This window comes from Stigmatopora argus, chromosome 9 (assembly GCF_051989625.1).
Source record: "Stigmatopora argus isolate UIUO_Sarg chromosome 9, RoL_Sarg_1.0, whole genome shotgun sequence".
NCBI lineage: Eukaryota > Metazoa > Chordata > Actinopteri > Syngnathiformes > Syngnathidae > Stigmatopora > Stigmatopora argus.
Window position 1 is genome coordinate 2,511,574 of NC_135395.1, and position 21,289 is coordinate 2,532,862.

At 39.3% G+C, this 21,289-nt stretch overlaps 2 protein-coding genes across 6 annotated transcripts; one reads left to right on the forward strand and one right to left on the reverse strand.

Annotated features, from left to right (window-relative positions):
* The first annotated feature begins 316 nt into the window (after positions 1-316).
* On the forward strand, positions 317-3,346 carry LOC144082665 (platelet-derived growth factor receptor-like protein). The gene is made up of 7 exons (XM_077609950.1): positions 317-364; positions 440-648; positions 1,665-1,938; positions 2,011-2,162; positions 2,241-2,534; positions 2,647-2,783; positions 3,107-3,346. The coding sequence occupies exons 2-7, from the start codon at positions 594-596 to the stop codon at positions 3,293-3,295; spliced, it is 1,101 nt and encodes a 366-aa protein (XP_077466076.1). The 5' UTR covers positions 317-364; positions 440-593; the 3' UTR covers positions 3,296-3,346.
* A 1,073-nt stretch (positions 3,347-4,419) lies between these two features.
* On the reverse strand, positions 4,420-20,964 carry LOC144082895 (uncharacterized). 5 transcript variants are annotated; one of them, XM_077610368.1, is made up of 17 exons: positions 20,805-20,964; positions 18,979-19,023; positions 16,653-18,140; positions 16,287-16,503; positions 15,701-15,853; positions 15,451-15,540; positions 14,866-14,976; positions 14,701-14,772; positions 11,673-11,881; positions 8,941-9,007; positions 7,158-7,372; positions 6,889-6,994; positions 6,492-6,565; positions 6,318-6,410; positions 5,733-5,849; positions 5,539-5,636; positions 4,420-5,291 (listed from the first exon to the last, which is right to left on the reverse strand). In XM_077610368.1, exons 1-17 carry the CDS (start codon positions 20,901-20,903, stop codon positions 5,009-5,011), a joined length of 3,537 nt encoding a protein of 1,178 aa, XP_077466494.1. In that variant the 5' UTR covers positions 20,904-20,964; the 3' UTR covers positions 4,420-5,008. The 5 variants fall into 5 exon arrangements, with proteins under 5 accessions (XP_077466494.1, XP_077466495.1, XP_077466493.1 ...); XM_077610369.1 differs by having other exon boundaries at positions 5,733-5,846; positions 15,701-15,856; XM_077610367.1 differs by having other exon boundaries at positions 15,701-15,856; positions 20,805-20,963.
* Between the last annotated feature and the right edge of the window lie 325 nt (positions 20,965-21,289).

Consider the following 21,289-nt stretch of genomic DNA (forward strand, 5'->3'; position numbering starts at 1 on the left):
TTCGTAAGTTGAATGTTCGTAAGTAGGGGAGCGTCTGTATGTTGCAAAACAATACTCCTCATCATCATTAAGGAAAAAAATCACAATGCCATGACAGAAACACAAACATACAGTTAGGTTAAATAGTTAGTTTCATGTTGGAGTCATGATACCATAACATGCTTTTGGGAGATTTCAAGTGTGTACAAAGTGTATTTAGGCTTTGACATAGGTTTCAAGCTCGTCACACTCCATTACCTACGTGAGAAGGATAGGATATTGTATATGTGTCCGCTATTTAGGAAAGCTGCCTATATTTATGGCAAGATGAGGAGAAGGATGCACTCTTGGCCAGCAGAGAGCGTTGAAGATATTTTCCCCAGCAGTGAGTAGATGGAGCAAACAGAAGTTCCTCATTACTTTCCTCCCATTTTAACTTTTCTCTCATTCTCGATGAGAGATGGAGCTGGAGGGCTGAAGAATGCAGCTGGAGCCTGCAGAGTTCTGGCAAACCTAAAAATCTGACATCCTTACTGTTGTGAAGTCCTTTTAAACACATTCTCTTGGGAAGACGATTACCCTGCAGATCCTTGGGAACCAACATACAGCACAGCATGAAACTCTGTGTTGTGCTTTGTCTGGCATTGTTTTGGGTGGAGCTCCAACATGGTAAGTCTACTGCAACCGTCAACTCAATTTGACTTATAGAAAATGGATGAATGTATTGGATTTAATATGGGGAGCCTGGTTGAAGCAGGACCCTTTTGCCATTGATGGTGAAACCATATAGTTCATACATAGTTTGATACCAATCGCCTTTTTAGTATATTGTATTAGTGCCTTACTGCTTATCCAAAGTCAGCTGACCCAAGACCGACTAGATTTATTATTTAAAAAAAGGTGGATTGATTTTTGCACTGCTGTACAATCACACATGCAGTTTTCTCAGTCTGTAGTTTCACTAGAGTGCAGATATTTCTGATTAAACCTCCCTTTGTTTTTTACCTCTACTAGCAGCCGTCCTTCATTCTTTCATCGTAAAGTATTACTCATGGATGTTCTCACCAGCACAAAGGTTATTTTTGTAGATTAATTTCACTGCTCATGGAGAAGGAAATGACCAGCATCAACGGTGACAGTGAAACTGGTCACGTGCCAGAGGAAAAGGATTTCAAACATTCTGCTCCAATGTTGTTACAGCTGTTGAAAACCTCAAATAGTCCTCAAGAGCAGCAGCTCAAAATCCAATGTGGTAAAATTATTGACATATAACACAAATGGCAAATCCAGTGAAGTGGGGATGTTGCATAAGAAGCATATAAAAATGGAATACAATAATTAAATCCATCGGTCCATCACAGCCAGTGTTTGAGAAAGTATATGGCCTTATTTTGCGACATCTGTTCAGAGATTTCTCCAGATTCTCAGTCTTAGATGATAACGTGGACCAGATTACAAAACTCCTTAAAATAGTACAGTATGTTTCAAAAGTTTATTTTGAACTGATTGCCTTTTTTGCTCATGCGGTTGCTCACAAATAATGAAACTTAAATGTACTCATTTGTTTCCAATTAACTTTTAAGTTGTGGAATGCTAAAACCTTATAACTATTAACAGATACATTTCCAAACTGAATATTTTTTACTTTGCACTTAAGCAAAATTGGCCCTCCTTTCTTTTCAAAGGCTCCTGTCAGCATGCCAAGAGAAGAAAGGATCCAGGTGAGAACCGCATCAGAGCAGGTGGAAAACGGGGGAAGGCTCGTCACCCTAAACTGAAAGACGGCGGTGGGAGAAGCCACAGCTTGCTGACACAGGTGTTAGAAAAGGGTCGCTTCCTACGTCTGAGCCAGAGCACAATTCTGACTCCCGGGAAAAATATAGAGCTCCGCTGCAAAGGCAGCAACATCGGGTGGTCTTATCCATCCTACCTGGACACCTTCAATGACTCTCGTCTTAGGTGAGCAGTAGACCTGTTGTCATTTTGATGCTTTTGCAAGATGAAAAACCTTTCTATCTTTTCCACCCCCAGCATCATACAGAGCGGCAAGTACAGCCAACTTCTCCTGACGTCACCCTCAGCTGCCGACACCGGACAGTACAGCTGCTGGGTGGTGGTGTGTGATGGTCGAGAGTGCCACAAAGACCCCGAACATGTGTATTCCTCCCAAATCTATTTTTCAGGTGACATGAATTAAAAGCATGTATCAGTAATAATAATAAAAAAACATGTTGGTCAACACATTTGTGCGTCTGTTGCAGACAAGGACAACCTGTTTGTCCCATCAGACATTCACTTCCAGATCGTGTACTTACGTCCTGATAAACCGACTGTGGTGCCATGTCGTGTGACTACCCCGCAAGCCAAAGTGTCACTCCATAGAGAAGTTCCTCCTGAGGAGATTCCTTCCAATGAGACCTTGGTGATCTATGACCCCGCCAAAGGTTTTGTCTTGCAGAAACCTGGAGTCGAGTATCAGGGGGTGTTCTACTGCAGGGCTGTGACCAATGGAACACCACAGATCTCACCTAAATACCAGCTGCTCTATGTGGAGGGTAAAGCTGACTTTATTTGTGCTTTTCATCTGTCCGCTTAACGGTTCAAATAGAGAACTAAAGTGAAGCCAACCGGTCGAAAATATTGTTGCATTCTTTTTGCTTTAAACAGTCCCCAATAGTCCACCATTTGTGAGCCTGAAAGCCTCCTCTGATCTGGTCAGCGGTGGTGAAAACATCAATGTAACCTGCAGTGTGATAGGGGAGCCGGATGTCGACGTGAACTTCACCTGGTCTTTTCCTGGAGAGGTAAGAGCATTACCAGGCTTAAAATGAAAATCAGACACTCCTTTCAGTTTGATATTAGATTGAAACTAGGTATATACAAATTAGTTAATGACAAATGTTAAAGCCAAAATGGCTTTCCTACGTGAATTTATTCATTTTTGAATAATACATACTAAAACAAAACAAAATCTGTTTGAACACACCTTTATATATTTTTGGAGACCAAGAATGTATTGTGAAAATGAAATACAAAAAAAAAAAATACAATGTATTTGTAAAACTCATGGGGGTGTACCATTGTATGGTATATGTACAATAGTTTTTTTTCTTTCTTCTTTTTGTAGGGGCAGCGTCCTGTTCATGTCCAGACATCATGGAGGCTGATCAATCGGGGGCGGGGTCAAACGATACGCATCACACAAAGCGTACTCAATGTGGAAGACATGGAAACCATTGATTTCGGAAAGTACATCTGCAAAGCCAAAAACCAGCATGGCGAGACACTTGTGATGACCAGCATCATGTCAAAATAGCTTCTGCATTGCTTTCATTGATTGATTAAAAACATGCCCAAAGAAGCTAAATCATGGTGTCCATTTTTTTTCAAGGATAATTATTATTGTGAATGATTGAGTACTTAGTGGGTCCAATTAAGACGACATATCTTCACTTCCTTTTTGCACTTTCATGCTAAAGTGTGACACTGGAAAAGATGAGAGCAGCATTAGGTGCTTTGCTGTGGCTTTGTCAGTCACGAGCAGGAAAATCTGGATCAAGAAGAAAATTTTGCCAGACTGACGTTCTAATGCACTCCACATGTGGAATGTGTTGCAGTTGCCCAGAACGCGTTTCATTTTAGTGCTTCTTTCCCCCACCACTTTCTCAACAGCAACACTACAGAAAGCTTAAGACTCCTGGCCATATCAAAACGCTGAATGATCAATTGTGATATTTTCTTTTAACAATGGATAGGAAAACAATAAAAGTAACTAATATTAGTCCCCTATGCCCCTGATATACAGAACTATTTATCTTCAGGCATTTATTCTCATAAGTGTTGCTGGAGGGAAGCTCACCAAATTACGGAGTAAAATACAAATTCCACACACGCATGCACACCTGGGACAATTTGAAGTGTTTGGCTTCCATGTGAAATAAAGAATTAACCCAAATTGCACTTCAGGTAGCACTTTTTATGAGCTTTAATTTTTAAATCCAAATGTTCAGTTTGTTGTGACAACTTACTAATATGTAACAAAAACAATTTAACAAGCTAAATGTGGAGCATTTTTTATACAAGTTCAAAATGAACCACGCTCTCCCGGCTCACTCCCAAAACACGCGAAAGGCCTTCACTGGTTAATTAATAACCTACAGGCAACAACTTCTGGAATGGAGCAAGTGTCGCAAAATTCATGTTTTTAAAAATATGAAATTGAACTAGGCAATGTACTGGCAATTCCTATCTACACAGCTGTGGTCAATTTTGTCGCTGGACTCCTAACAGCAGGTTTGACGTGCATCCGAATTTGGATAACAAAAGTCCAGATGAAACATTTACAGTGTATTTCAAATAAGAAAACAAAATACACCCAGTACCTAAATATATCGAACTTTTTCTGAGCCTTATACCAAAAGAACAAAATAATCCTGTATATTTCATGGAACAAGTTTAAAACAAGTTTATTAATTTCATATCTCAGCTGTATAATATCAAATAACCACACAAAAAAATATTTAGTATACATATGTAGCCTCCTGCCAATAAAAAAAACCCCAACTTTAAAGCTCCAATTAGGAGATGACACAAAACACACATGCCTAGAATTGGTTTGGTCCTCATGTAAAACAACAAAAGGAGGAAAGCCGACATGTTTAAGGCCACATAATCTTCTGAAGGGATACTGGACCTGCTCAAGTGTCCAGCTGTATCTTGCTGTAACTGTTAGGTGTACTTTTACCTCGACAGGTAGGATCCCACTACCACATACTACTTGTGAAAACACCAAAGCTTAGTCGTTATGTACATGCAGTGTATAGTAGCAACAAACAAACGGGCAATAATCCAGTGACTACAAAGAAAAATAGTGTTTCATGACAGTCAAGTCCTGAGATGCACCCACTCCCATCCCTCTATAGAAAGCCAAAGAACATGAATTTACATTTTAAGTGCTTGTGTGCTTCATTTTTAGTCTTTCTTGTCCATATCAGACCACCCCATAGGCTTATGGGTCAGTAGGGTGACCTCAAGTGACAGAAGATTTTGATTTGTTTGCTTCCTGTAAGCAGGGGGCCGTGGTTATCTGGGGGGGGAGCGGGGAGACAGAGCAGGCGTCGGAGCTACAAGATGGCTGGAAGCTAAAAGAGTGGGAAGGAGATGAAGAGGCTGGGGACAACTTCTGGGGACTGCCCGTTTCCCCATTGTGGAGTTTCCAAAGCAGCTCTTCAATCTCCATTGACAAATGCTTGTTCACATTTGACTGCTTTTGGAGGGATTCCTGCAGCATGGCATGCTCTGACGACAGTTGCCTGCATCCATAAACATAGCATCTTAGACAGCTTGCAAAAGGAACAATCCTACACTTCTGCTACTAATTAAAAAATTATAGCAATGGTTGTAACATTATCACATTTTATGATCAGGATTTATAGATTTGCAAGAGGATAAACTACAATTGTAGCTATACCACGGGGTAAACCTTCAAGTTTTAATTATTGTACAAGAATTAAATTTAATTCTCATGGACACCACACACCATAGATTCAGATTACCTACCTTGAGAGAGCAGAATTTTTTTCCATGCGAGCCTTGAGGTCCTCGTTCTCCTGCTGGACCTTCTTAAGGCTCTCGTCTAACTTCCCATTTTTCTCAATCTGGCAAACAAATAAGGTGAAAAGTGTCATGCTTAAGGGAATCACTGGATCAATCCTTAATTTTTATCTTTTCCAATTGTTTTAGCTCCATCTTACCAGTCCGTCAATTTCTATCATCATCTTTTTCTGTTCTTGAACTTGTTTGTTTTTAATATCCAGGACCACCTTTAGGCTTTTTAACTCTTGCTCCAGAAACACAGTATGGGAGTCCTTCTACAGACAGATAAACCAAACAAAATTTATCTAGTGACAGGACATTAAGAAGGCATCTTCCTTGGACTGCAGTGCAATGAAGCCTGTTTTATCTTCGATGGGGCAAGCAACTCATTTATTTAATAATATGTCCACTTTCCATTTTGTGCTTCTTTTAGGAAGTGGTACTTATTTCTCATGGCCAATAGGGTTTGCGAGCTGCACACGTTTTTCAGCTACAATAGTGGGAGGGGAGGGCTTTCAATCAATTTTCTTAGTTATATGGATGGCTGAGTTGGCTCTCATACAATACTGATGAACGGCGGTCTAGTTGTGCCATAGAATAGGAGAAAGCAATGAAATTCAAAGCAATGTTTTTAGCGAGTTAGTAAAACATCCCAATCTAGATTACGAAGCCGACCGTTAAAAGGATAGGGCGTGCTGATTTAGTTTATGATTTTCCCACTTGTATAACAAGGAGACTGGCACCTGATTTTCAGGCAGATCTCGATGCTTGTTCTCCTCTCCTCTTAGCTTCTCCATCAATTGAGCATTTTCCTGAGTCAGAGTGTGAATCTGAGCCTGCAGAAGAGATGAAGACTTTCTTCAATGCATGACATAGGGACATTTTACTTACGTTAGAAGTGCAACACTCCAACTCACATTGAGTGCAGCCTCAGCATCCTTGAAACTGGCAGAAGAAGATTCCAGCTGCTGAGTGAGGCTTTTCCTGAGTTCTGAACAAGTCATGATATTATTACAACAAAAACCTATTATGGGTCATGGCTCAATCCATCAAATATAGATAGATGGATGATGTTTGGTGTCAGCTTCTATATACTAGTGGAAATCTAAAATCAGAGTTAAAATGGCCACCATGTATACCATGAAAAGAAATGGGCTCAATGTAAATTCTTAAAATGTGATTACAAGTTTGATTCCAGATTAAATTCACTATATTTTCTTTCCCCAAGCATGAATAAATCCTAGGTTGACCAACATCTTCAAGGGGCCAAATGAAGTTGATCTTTTCAAATGAAAAGAATTTCCACTCACTCACCTTCCACCGACTGTTCATGTTGGTGTTGGACACGTTGCATCTGTTCCACATGGCTCTTCTCCAATTCCAGCTTTATGAAGTCATGACTAACTTTGAGTTGGTCAATCTTTTCCAAAACAACAACAACAAAACATTGCAAGCGGCGCAATTACTTCTGTACATCCCTAATATTTAACAAGTTATGTGATGGACTATTTTTAATAGACTGTTTTCATACAATTACTGTAAACGAGTACTAATAGATCAACATTGAGTTCAGAAGGGCAAACCTGTTTCTCTAGCACAGCTTTGCTCTCGTCTGCCTCCTCCTGGTGGCTAAGGTGGAGCTTGTCAAACTCAGACTGGTAGAAGAGCTGCAGTTTCTGCTCCATCTCTTCATTGTCCTTCTGGTGCTGCTCCTTCATTCTCTGCATTGCAGAGTCCAAAGCATCTTGCAAATCCTGCTTTTCTTTTTCCAGCCGCTGGGATGAATTTACTGCGCTCACTGCAAAATGAGAGCATTTGGTAGATCCATGTTGCTGGGAGAGGTTATGGACTTGTAATATTTAGGAAGCCTTTTGCTCAGAAAGGCAAAATAAATGTTTTGTAAATTAAAAATGATTTAAATAATAAGGCTTATGTAACTAGATAATGCGGGGAAAGGTACTGCAATTGCATATTTTGACATTGCAAAAATTAGGCAAGAAGTAAAAGATTTCACATACACTATTGCCTTGTTATTGTTGGCCCTTTAACTTTGTGCATGCAGAGGGTGTTGCGCAGCCCAACAGTAGTGATAACACGCAATCCAGAATCCTGCTCATCCAAGACAATCAATAACAGATTAATCTAGCTATTTTTAACTAACATTGATACCTGCATATCTGATGGTTTCAATCGTCTGTTAAGATGTTGTGCTTAAGTGGAATTAAACGTGACTACGCCACCTTCCTCAGAGTGGAATAAGCGTACCAGATCCAAGAAGAGAGGCAAAGCAAATACTGGAACCAGTTATCAGACTCTGGCACGAAGAGGCCAACAAACTGCATTCCTCAAGCATGTGCAACTGTGGTCTGGTCATATGAGTCTTTAGTCCAATTCTGCCCCTTGAAACGCACACCATTTGGCTCAAACGGTGAATGTATGTCTATTTTCTACCACAACTAAAGTTAGATGCTCTGGCAACAAATTCGTAGAGGCAATATGTGGCAAACATTGAGATAGGTGGCACCGAGAGTATCGCATTACAGGATGAAGACATGAATCTATTGTTTTATAGGAAGCTTGCAGAAGAAAGTGAATATGAACTTTCTTATATTTGTTGCTATAGTCCATGTAACAAAGTCTACTTGAGGTGAGGACAGACCTCTTGACTAAAGAATGTGTTAGAACAGTGCTCAGTTTTTAATAGCAGTCATGTGTAAGTCCCGAGGCACTTATAACAAGGTGTGGGGGTGCGTGGGGGGTGTTCCTAAGAATAACTAAATAAAATATTTGGTGGGATTTGTTTCATTAGATGGGTCAAGTCAGTGGACAAGTCAGCCTTTGTGGGTTCGCAAATTATTAACTGTAGTAAATACATTTACCATTTAAAGTGTAAACGACAATGATAAATATTGTCATACCAAATCACAGAGATCATTTAAGTATATTAATTCACACAATGAATTTTTCTCCCCACTGCAATACTAATATCAATCGCTCCTTTACACTCTTCCTATAAATGTGACAAAGAGTAAAACATGCGACATAGGGGGTTTTCAGCCAATATCAGAGAATAGTTCACATGACTGAAAAAATGTTACATAAAACAATTTATAACACTGAGAAAATGAACAAAAATCTTGTTTTAGATGTCCAAGCAATGTTGCATAGTGTTAAAGATCTTTGCTTTGAATCTTTGCTTAAAATTTGAATTAAGATTCAAACGTGGTATTTGAACCAAGCAAACACAAAAGAAAAAAAAAAGTTGCTAATTGATTTAAAGATAAAGACCATTAAAAAGTAAGGAAACAAGACAAGATAATGTAATGTGTACTTCCCATATTGCAATGGCAAGGGAGGTTTACTTACCTAGCTCTTCTCGTAGCTTGACCAACTCCTTGGAAAGTTCCCTGCCTTTCCCTTCTTCTTCATCACGCTGCAAGGTTAAAACAAAGTAAAAAAACATGGTGATGATGATAAACTAAAAGTAAAATTTGATAAACAGTTGACAGAGTAAAGATTGCTAAATTAAAAATTAACTATCACAATGAAAAAAAGGGAAGCAGAATATATACACATTGAATCTTCATAAGCACAATAAATAAGAATATCGCTCCCGGTGAAAAAAAAAGCTAAATAATTACTGACTGAAAGGGAATCAAGGGAGTATTTTTACAAGTCAAATTTTATATTAATTTGAATTTAGTCTTAGTTAAAGAATATTTTGCTAGCAACGTTCTTTTAATTGCTCCCATCTGACTGTGTAATGAACCAGCACTTGCTGCATTGCTCTTCAGGTTTGCACCATGATGTAAAACTATTAAGAGTGAATTTAAAATGGTTCATCTGTTGTACTGATCTGAGGGTAACATACCAGATAATGATGATGTCAGGCATGATTGTAAATAAATAAAAAATATATATAACCTAACATCACTTCCCTACTGAATAGCAATCATGCACAAAAGCCTTTTATATGCTGCTAACACCAGAACCTACAAATTAGCTGTAAAAGTAAGATACCTGTTTTGCAGCACAGGGGGAATTAAAGCACACTCTGCTGCCTGAGCATCCCATCATATATCCAGGCTTCGATGTCTGGGTCCCCCACCCCCACTGGGTTTTGGACACATCGAGTTTGCCAGGACAAAAAGCAGTCCAGGTGGGCACACCACCTCCACTTACATCCTCCTAGAAAAAGCCACTTGTATAGCTAAGGTAACTTACTGCCAAGTGAACTGCTGTATTAAAAACAATACACAAAAAGGGGCAGGCTTCCAAAGGAAGAAGAGGCTCCTCCCTACTGAGGTGAGATAACTAAGACGGCACATGCGAGCAGTCGCAATAGAGCAGCTTGATCATTTGTAAAGATGATGGAGCAGACCTTAAGATGCCAAGTGACCTTCCCGGCGGGACACAGGCAGCGACTTCATTACCACCATCCCCCCAATCTCATCCAAAGGAGCATTAAATCATCCACTAGATCTCCAGACCACTCCCTCTGTGGACCTCATGCCCACAATTCCACTGTTACACAAGCACACCCTTTTCCTAAAGTGACACATCGGGTGTCCAGTTTCACTTTATGGCAAGTCATTTCACAGTCAATAACAATCTGCTACACGTGGACCGAGATTAACCAAACCAAGGAATTAAAAAAAAAAAAAAAAAAAGAGTTCTTAAACATCACAAGGTTTCTTTTCCCACCCCCAAAAAACCGATAAAATACAGTACCCGAAGTTCATCTGTCGCACACCGACAGTAAATGGTGACAAATGTGCCCTTTATATGCTTTTTTAAAATTATTTTGATACGAGTCTATTTTTTTGTTATCATTACTGTACTGACCATTAAACACACTTGTAGTTGAACGTGATCATTAAGAGTGTGGCAGTGTTTTGGTCTTTAAATGTAACTTGTGAGGACAGAAGAAACCCAAATATTAGATTCAAATGACCAATTTTATAGTTACTGAAAAAGACTAATAAAACTACTAAATGTTTTCATCATATTAAGGCTGCCGAGTGGTTATTGCGTCGGCCTCACAGTTCTGGAGTCGAGGATTCGATCCCATGGGGGTGGGGTCCTCACTGTGTGGAGTTTGCATGTTCTCCCCAGGGTTGTGAGGGTTTCTCCGGGGACCCCGATTTCCTCCCACATCCCAAAAACATGCAGGGTAGGTTGGTTGAACACTAAATTACCCCTAGGTAAGAGTGTGAGCATGAATGGTTTGCCGTCTCCTTCTGGCCTGCAATTGGCTGGCCACCAATTCAGGGTGTACCCTGCTTGATGCCCGTAGTTAGCTGGGATAGGCTCCAGCATCCCCCGCAACCCTGGTGAGGATAAGCGGTTCAGGAAAGGAATGAATGAAAACTATAGAGTATTTAATTTCTTGACTAGTTGAACCCATGTTTGCAGTCCCTGACAAAGAAAATCTCTCGGCTGTACACATACACACAATAAGAATAGATTAAAACTTCTTTTCAGTAACTACTTCAAATGAATTAACCAGTTGGAAATATTTTGAGTGTAAAATTAAAGCAGTTAAATATGCTTATTTAGGCGTCTGGTCTAAGAGCCAACTGTCTACCTCCCATGACCATTGTCATGCCATTCAAACAGAAGATAAGAAACAATGTGCATTGCTGTCTAAGTGGTGTAGCCACAAGCTCATTTTTCCATATCAAGTCAACAGCTGGGGGCACTCTCCCGCTATGATAGCAAGAGCCTTCTATTCTCGGGCTACTGGTTTCCAGTGCGTACAACCAGCACAACAAAACCTTGTCTAAATATAAACCTCACACCATGCAATAAAACGAAATTGTAATTTCAATAATTTGCAATTAGAGCTGACATATGCTGCTCTGCATTTCACATATGGCAACTGACATCACCCTGCAATTATGGATGTGATCAATTTCACAAAGCTGCCAAGCACAAGAGTGATTCGATCAAAAGCATCACAAGGATACCATGCGGCAGCGTCAGATGCCATAAAACTATTTTCTTCAAGAAATGTTCTGGAATTTTGTTTGTTTAGTTCTGAATGGAATAAAGAACAAACAAACTAATTAAAATAATACCAAAAAGAATTACCCTACCTTAGCCAGTGTTTGCTGCAGGACAATAGCAATGGCTTCAAATCTGCAGTTTGAGGCGGCAAGGAGTTTTCCGAGATTTTGTAGCCTCTGGTCATTTCTGTCATCCCTAGGGGTACTGGGTGGTACCACATCTGGAGGTCCATGATTCTGTGTGGATCGGGACGATGATGCTGGTGGCCAGGTAGAGGTCTTGGGCTTGTTCTTTTCTACTGCAAAAGAATATCCATCAAGAGTTGTGACATTCATAATCATCATCAATCCTCCTTCCATAAGACCAGTACTGTATGTTGTCTGACAACAACACCCTCAGTCCAGTAGTCTTTAGGCAGCAAGCTTCCCTGTAAAGTTGTGCATGGTTGTATGGTCCACAGATGTTCTGTTCAATCAACAGGACTGGCAATACCCAGTGCTGCTTCGCAGATAGCACAGTCATGCCCTGGATGCCCTGAATGCAATTATTTTTCCATTTACTAATCCAATCGAGAACAATGGTAAACAAGGAAGGGTCATCTAGCTCACAGTCTGGATTTAGATCAGTTCATGACGATATTTTGTACCCGACCAACAAGTGCACCCACTTGGAAGACACAGACAAATAAGAGATCATGCCTTACCAACTATAAAACAGAGGCATACTATTAGTGAAATGAATACAGCAATGTCAGTTGCAAAACCTTAAACACGCACATCCCTGAGTCACGTATTTTCGTGTGTGTGTAAGTCAATAGATGAAAAGCATTATTTGTTTGAAGGGAAATCATAAATAGGAAAATAAAGTCCATCACTGGGCCTATGGCTGACTGGTGGTTACCAGTCTAGGGTGTAGTCTGCCCTTCACCCAAAGTCAGCTGGGATATGCTCCGGCAATTCCCACAACCCTTACGAGGATGTACCGTATGGAAGATGAATGAATGAAACTCCATAACTGTGGGAGATAAATACTTCTCCAGCCACTCTCTTTACTTCCCCCTCACTGGGGTTGCAGGAGTACTGCAGACTACCCATGCAGGCTGTTGACAGAGGAATGGTACACCCTAACTGGTAGGGAGGGTTGAACCAGCTCTTCTCAGCAAGATTGGTTTATTTGAATGAGGTTGCCCTCTGCTGTCTGCTCAAGCACTAGGCCTCTTAAACATGCAGTAAGTCAGGGGTATCCAAACTATTCCGCAGTGGGTGCAAATTTTTGTTCCTACCGATCAAACATAGACAATTTAATAAATGAGGTTTCTTCTGAAACCAGCAGCACCTGACAGCAATCAACTGATAACACTTTCAAGACACCAGATTGGTGAAAATGTGTCCTCTCAGTTGGAATGAAATGTCTAAAAATTGCAATCATTCATTACTATTACAACACTAGCTTGACATTCATTTTTCACAACATTTTAATTTAATGCTGCTGTTTTTCACAGCAGCCGTGTCCTAGGTTTTAGACGAATGTGAAGTGGCTCTAGACTGAATCACTTGCTGTAGGCTGCAATTGTCAACACAAAATAAACAGGAACTGAAGAATCAGAGGACCCTAAATTTCACATTACTGAGATTTTTTTGTTGGCCTGTCATGGAGATATCACAGCACAGAACTGGTCATGGCATGCATGGTTCATTACAATACAATCAGTCACTTTGTTTGAGCCCTGTTAGCACAATGGAATAAATCACATTTCATGGAACACTACATTTGTTGTCCTAAAATAATAAGTGCCATATTTGTGTACCTCGTGTCAACATTTAATTAGTTGTGCTTTTTTAAAAGAAGTCATTAGTTGAATAATTACAATATACTTTGGTATAGTTTTCTGTTTTCTGTAAACAAGGACATGAAGAGCAAACTGGAGCTCAACAGAGCCCAAAATAACCTTGGTTCATGTCAGACTGAAAGAAGATAACTAGGTCTCCCCCATGTGGGCAATATAAAGCGCTCTTTTCTTTCTTATGCTTTATATGAAATGGTAATGTATACAAAAGGGAAAATAAAAATGAAAAAATATATATTCTAGTGAAATAATGATTTCACTTTAATCATAGGTATCCAACTGTATACTACCTTAAATGAAATTAAAATGACTGCTGTGGTGAAATGAAAGATGAACCTCCTGCTAGACAGGCAAGTAAACAGTCATACTAAACATAGAAGTTCAAAGTTCCCAACACAAGTCAAGTACAGCAAATAACAAAAATAGCAAATGTTACTACTTATCAGAGGCCAAAAAGCCAATAGTGTCAATATAACAAAGTAAACAGACTCACCTGCTTGGAAAACCAACGTGTTTTTCCAAGATCCTGACAACAACTGAATGTTTCGGATTAATCCTTTAGCTGTGAGACGTATGTGGATGTTTGAAAGGGAAAACTTTGGAGACCAAAACATCTCTTATTAATCAATGTAGGATGCCACCATATACATAACAAAAAGAGTGAAGTTCTTGTCTAAAAATGTAAGACAATTCAGCTATCCGACAGCCAAAAAAAATCAGTCTTGCCACTTAGACAAAAAGAAAAGAGAAAGCATCCACGTCATCATGATGTAATTCCCAGCTAGGACATCAATATTCCATAGTCCTTAAAGACCTTAATCCTAGTAAAGCCAGTCTTCGGCCAAAACTGAGCAACACTTATCTTGATGGGGGAAGTGTAAAAGTAGGGGCAGGATGGTAGGGTTTAGAAATGGAGGGGTAAAGTAGGGTAGACTGGTTATGGGAGGACCAAGTAGCAATAGGGCAACCAATAGGGAAATTTGTAGCCCTCCTTGTGCTCACTGTGTACTTAATTTCTCCGCTTAAGTAGTGAGATGAGCACGAGATGAGCCAGCTTTCAGCAAGGTTGTTCCTATTACTTGAACTGCTGACACAGCTGTCCTTAGCAATGGCAGTGTAGATTACTGTGTCACTGTCTATGAATGCAAACAGTGTCACAACACTTTTTTTTGCCCAAAGGTTTAGCTGTTGCTAAAAAAAATGGTGAGCTATTGTCGCAAGTTTACACAGAGAAAAGGAATTCTCAATGCAATTAGAGTGAAATGTCTTACCTTGTTTAATTGGTGTTAGATAAGTAAGTCGTGATGACGGCGTTCTTTTGAAAGGAATCAGCGGAGAAGCTCCTTTGTTGGTTTTAGAATAAAAATAGTGAGCTATTGTCGCAAGTTTACACAACGAAAAGGAATTCTCAATGCAATTAGAGATAAATTTCTTACCTGCTTTAATTGGTGTTGGAGGAGTAGGTCGTGATGACGGCGTTCTTTTGAAAGGAATCAGCGGAGAAGCCTCTTTGTTGGTTTTAGTAGATGTGTTTGTGGTGCGTACAACTGTGGCAAAAAAAATGGTTGAGGAAAAACTAGGTGAAGGGGTTTTGGCTCTGTTAAAAAATTACATTACTAAAGTCAAATTAATCAAACTATTTAGAATATACATATTTGAAAGTTATATTTATTCATATTGCCCTTAAGCACAACAATCTCTCAACCAACTTTATACAGATCTACAGTTGATATGAGGATACAAAACCCTAAAAAGGCAAGAACAAACAAACCCCATCTGGTGAAAAACAAGAAACCTTGAAAAGGGCTTACAGGTGAGGGGCTCTCTCGAATGAACAGCTTGCAGTCCATGTACATTGGGAAATATTCATCACATTAGTGCTTTATCGTAGTATAAAAAATAAATAAATAAAAGAACCTGCATTTAAGCATTCAGCTACAAGAGCAAGAACACTGTCACTGAAGGTCCTCTAAAAAGATTATACACTTAAAAACCGTGTATATACACCAGTGTGATCTTACTTGATCCAGGCCTCCTTCCTGGGGTTGATGTCAATTTTCCTTTGACCAAAACAGTCTTAATAGGAGTTTGTTTAAGCACACCTGCACCAACTGTGGGACAAGCAGATGTGATTTTTCATTTTTTTAAAAGAGAAACAGCGTTAACGCATCATTAAAACCCATCAGAAGAACCAATCATACAATACTAACCACATGAAGACCCCAACCCAAGGTAAGGCTCTAATTAATTGATCTTGAATTTGTGTTGCACCTTCATCCTTCTCACTGTGAATGCGTCCCCTGTTTCCACTCCTGGTTGTCACTGGAGTCTTTCGTGGTAGTCGAGACCCAGTAGATGGAGCAAAAGGCGATTGGGATAAATTCTGCTGTTGCTTGAGATTTGTTGCCTGATTTTGCTGCCTTCCTGCTATGGAAAGTAATGGGAGAACTTTGGTTAGGATGGAGACAGAGGACATGGTGTTGCATTTCTCAGGACTAGGACTTAAAAACTTCTAACAAATAACCATGGATCATTTACCGTAATTCTGTATTGCAATCTCTGAGCACAATTTCACATCTGAAATATAGCAAATCTTTAGGATATTGCCTCCATTATTTTTTTTTTACAGACCTTCAAATAAAACCTCAAAAATATTAAGAATTTGTTTTCTTAGAACTGCTCTTATTAAAAGCTTGGCAGATGATTCAAAAACACTGGAGAGTGATCAGTGTGATTATTGTATATGAAGTGTCATCCTACAATGGAAAAGCTGTAAAATCATCCCAAATACAGCAACCTAGTCTATAGGGTATATTCATTTATACAGCTCTAAAATGTACTTGGAGTGTGTTTTCACCTGCAAAGCCTCTTTGCTTAGAAGGTGGTGTTTCTACTCCTTTAGACACCCTATTGTCGACCCCCAAATTATTTCCTGGTCGCTGCCTGATAGGCTGCGTATCAGTCCTGGAAACGGGTGTTTGAGAAAGAAATCGTCCACGTGGTTGGTTTGGAGATGTCTGTTGTCGGCTTCTGCTATTTTCCAAGATGCCTGTTCCCACCTTGTCAGATTCCACCTGCAAAAATGGTGGCTTAAAAATCCCAGCTTTTGAATATGTCAGTCATACCCAATACATCAGTCCTACGCAAAAACATGCAAATACATTTGCTCAAAATCTCGATTTAACAGTATACTTTTAAATACACAGAATTGATTTCTACTTACCACTAGGTTGATGTTTGTCAGCTCTCTTGCGTCCTCACTTTGCAAGATGAGTTTGCTCTGGAAGGAATTGTTTACAGGTTCTGGCTTTGTTTGCTTCCCAGGTCTTGGAATATTAACAGCAGTTGAGAAAGTGGGTATTGTTTTTTTATCCTTCTGTGGCCACGATGAGGACTGCAAACATTTTGTTGAAGATTGAGACTGCCTCATGCCCTGACGCAGTGCTGAAAGTGACCGGACCTCAATTTTGTTTGCTGCATTCTTCTGTGGAGTCGGTTTCGGATCTATCCGTGAACACTTATCAGTGGGAATTTCTGGAAATGGTGAACAGAAAGTTTTGTTGCCAGCACCCAGAGCTGGAGAGCCGTCTGCCTGGAATGAAGCGGTTTGCTCTGTGACAATGCTACTATTGCTTGTTTCAATACCCATAGTATTCTTGGATGAGTTTTTGATTGTTACACCCAATGGCATAGCTCTTGGAGTAACATGTCTGTAAGCACTGTTTTCCTTTTTAGTTGTGACAGACAGAAAAACATTGCTATCCCATACTTTAGTTGGAGTAAACACAGTAGCTCCTCGCGCACTTTTCGTGCATTTGGTGAGGATATTTGTTTGAACTCCGTGATGCTTTGGGGAAGACACTGAATCAATTTTGTCATTTGATGCTCTTGTCATAACTTTAGAGATTTTATTAGTCAAGTCAGATTTGGAACAGTTGACCTCCATTTTCTTCTTTTTGGCTGATGGAGACTGTCCCACAACACAGTGTTTAGACAGAGTGGAAGTTGTTTTTTTTCCAGAGAAAAATATTGGGCTGCATACATTTTCAGTGCAAGAAGATTCTAAGTGGGGAAGCATGTTATTCTTAATGTTTACTATTGGTGTAGAGACCCGAACAATGTCCTGTATAGTTGACAAAGCAGGTTCAAAGGCAATACACTTTTCCGGTGTGAAAGTGTTAGAAAAATGCACCAAAGGTTCGGAATCAACACAAGCCAATAATTTGCCAGCTGGCGATTCTTCACATAAAATGGTCGCCTGAAGACACCTCTGATTTTCAGATGGCATAGTAATAGGAGATGTAGTCATCCTCAAATGGTCTTCTTCAGTGGGGAGCTCACTGTTGTCAGACAGTATGATAGTCCTGCCAAGACATGAATTCCCTAAATTCTCAGTATTTTTTTCACATACATCTGGTAAGATGGGTGCAGTCAATATATTAGATACATTGGGTCGAGATGCACACGCTGCAGATGGTGAGCTAGATGATTCATCAAGGGATGAAACTGTCAAGAGAGACTGGTCCACCAAACAAAAACTGTTGCTTCTTAGAACCATTTCACCAGAGCTCACGGAGCACCTATCATTCTCAGGTGAGCTTCGCTGAAAAGTTTCACATGAACCCAGCTGGTCTTCTGTTGGCGAGTTGAGTGATGTGGTAATATTGTTGCTTCCGCAAATCCATTCAGTGTGCTGATCCTCAATGGACATCTGTTTATAATGGGGGTGAAAAATAATGGTGGTGAAGAAATGTTTTGACACAGCTTACCATGCAACAAGAATGGTTGTAACATAATGCAGCTCTCTGGGTGCACACGTCAGGGAAAACATATGCAGGTCAAAATTCCAGATCAATGCTGTGTTTAAAGGAAAAATGGACTTTGCTAGGATTTTTTGAGCATTCTTCATAAAAATTCTACACTGGATAAGCCTGGTAAACAATTTGCCACGTGCTGAAATTTGAATGAAATTTAGCTACAGACTTTAAGATGAAGGAAATTAAGAACAACTGCATCTCTGGTCATCATCAAGCCATGACATGAGGGCAAATGGGTACAAGAGTGAGGATGCAGAAGATTGAAAAGGATAAACCACTGGCAACAACATATGTAAAAAGCCAATGGAAAAAGACTGATGGTTGTAAAATCAAGCTTGCAGTTTCGAAAGGGATTTTGCTTGCACTCACCAACAATGACTATTGTAACAGGAGCTGGACGAACAAATTATTTATGACTTTTTCAACCAAAATGCAATTCGAGCTAGTATCAGTATAATTTTTGCTTGGGGGCATATAATACTATACTATAGTGGTATTCAAAGGTTATTTTGCAAGTCTCAGGTTTAAATTTAATTCATTTACTGAGCACTATAATTTCTTAATCAGGAAATCTTGATGCGGAAATACTGTTTATCCAATGTCAAATTAAATGTCACAGACCACAATACCTTGCTAAATAAACAAATGAATGAAATTTCACTCAATAAATAGCTAAATCTGCACAGACACAGACCAAAAAAATCCCATAAACTGAGTACCAAGGAGACTCACTTTTAGCACTTGTCCAGAAACAGCTCCCTCCTTGTGTTCAGTCACCTGTGGAAAGATAATGTTACATTTTGAGTCAGGAAACCCATATGTGCTACTTTGGACCTCTTTTTTTCTTTCTTTAATGGCTGTTTGTTTAAGGCAGACCTACACTGATCAAATGGTCAAGCACTGCCCAGCTCCTAGTCAACCAAGAGTGAACATAGAACTACATCCCTGCTGATCCCAGTGCATGGGGAGTGGCCAAAGACATTTAGGCTTAGATGGCATTCACTGTTGCTAAGCAGCCAAAGTCTATTTTATGAGGGAATGGATCAGACTGCTTTTTAGCAATGGATAAGCAAAGAGAAGATTTGACTATAGTGTCACAGAAGGATGTGGCACAATTCAAAAATCTAACCAGTTTTTAAGTAAACTTACTTTCTTGGGCAAGACACCATGAATGATTTTTCACAGAAAACATCGGAGTTTGATGACATAACCCAATGCTGAGTGCACACAGAGCCTGAAACCAGATCTCAACACGAGAGCAGTATTGTGGCACAAGAGTGTAAGACCCCCTAAGACACTTACTATTCAGGTTTAATCAGTGCAAGGTCCCTGACGCTCAAGGACTGTGGTCTAATCTGGGCAGGAAACATGTTAACGTAGTAGTTAAAATGGCTAAATTGTCAAGTTTGGTTTGGTAAGAGTTTGGTTTACCTCTTAGAAAAAAAATAAGAGCAAACTTTATCAAAAATACAAACATCTACTTCACAAGCATTTAAGTGAGAGTTCAAATTGATCAGTTTTTCTATTGTCGCCGCTGCTCTTTCCTAAATTCAGCATCAGACACAGTGCTGTTATTAGGAGGCAAAAAAGAAGTTTGCAGTTTCAGTGGCATTCCAAGCAAAAAATAAATTAATTAAATTGATAACAATTAAAAAAATATTTCAAAAAGGAAAGCAAAGGCTGCTATAAACAGTGACCCAAACATGTCTTAATTTGAATCAAATTTCAACAAAACACTGTAGCTGATTATTGTTAAATGTGATTAAAGATCCAATAAACATTCACTCTTACACCATAAGACAAACAGCAAGGATTTAAGTGGCCCTTCTAGCATTTTGATCTGGTGATTTCTGAAGTGAAAATTCAAAATTATATTAAATCACTGACTGCCACAGACGAAGACAAAAGTCAAATTCATTTTGAAATGTAGGGCCTGGCAGAGCAGTGGATTGGACATCTAGGACCGGTCTTTGATGTAAAAATTAAGTTAATGACTATTAATCCAAATTCAAATCAATTAGATGTGGCAGCCAAATATTGAATGATTTTACTTGGCCTTTGGTATTGACACAAGGGTGCTTCTAGCAGAGAATGTGAATCTTATTAGGGTTATTTTTATTAACATTCACGTTATTTAAAAGAAAATCACCTGTTTTCATAAAGAGACTGACAGGCATTCATTATGAACGGATTATCTTCCATCAAGTGGTTCCCATAAATGGATCAGAACAACCACTGCGTTCTTCCATGCTTTAGTTAAGGTACCACCACTACTAGCAGGTTTCAATTCAATCTCTAACAAATTTCTTCAATAGAGCAAGGGGTGAAAATTCGCAATGAAGATTTCATACTACAACTCAACAAATTGACGGCACACCCACGCTGCCGCATTGAATCAATGAACTAAAAGTGTTTATATAAACGGAATTCTAAATAACAAATGCCTATAACTGGCGTTAAACCGTCTTCAACTATTAATCACAATAACGTCGGTGTCGTGGTGTTAATGATCTAATTTGGCTACCTACCAAAACAAACATTAAAGTATAAGTGCGTACCTGTGACAGGAGCGTGCACCAACACCAGGAACGCGCACTTGATGAGATAACTGATGGAATGTTCCTTTTCCCCCTCCCTCCTATTTCATGTTTAACCATTTGGCACACGTGACTTATTTAAATTTATTTGGGGGGGGAGTAATGTTTATTTTTGATGCCCGTGTCGCTTTACTCACGGCGATTCAACGTCACGGCAATCGTCCTTTCTTGTGAGTTTTTACATGACCTCATCATTAATTTTGTAATTGGTTTATTTCAGTCCCGATATTGGGATTTTTTTTTTAAATTCCTATATCTCCGAGTTTAAGGGAAGCAAAACCTACAATATTATTAAAAATTAGACCGACCACTTCTAAGTGTTTTTTTTCTTCTTCTAAGTTTAACATGGGAAATTTTAACTTCTCAATAAAATATTTATTTCAAATCGGTACGTAATGCACAGAAGGGCAACAATTATTAGAAAAAACAACCCTAGAAAATAACTT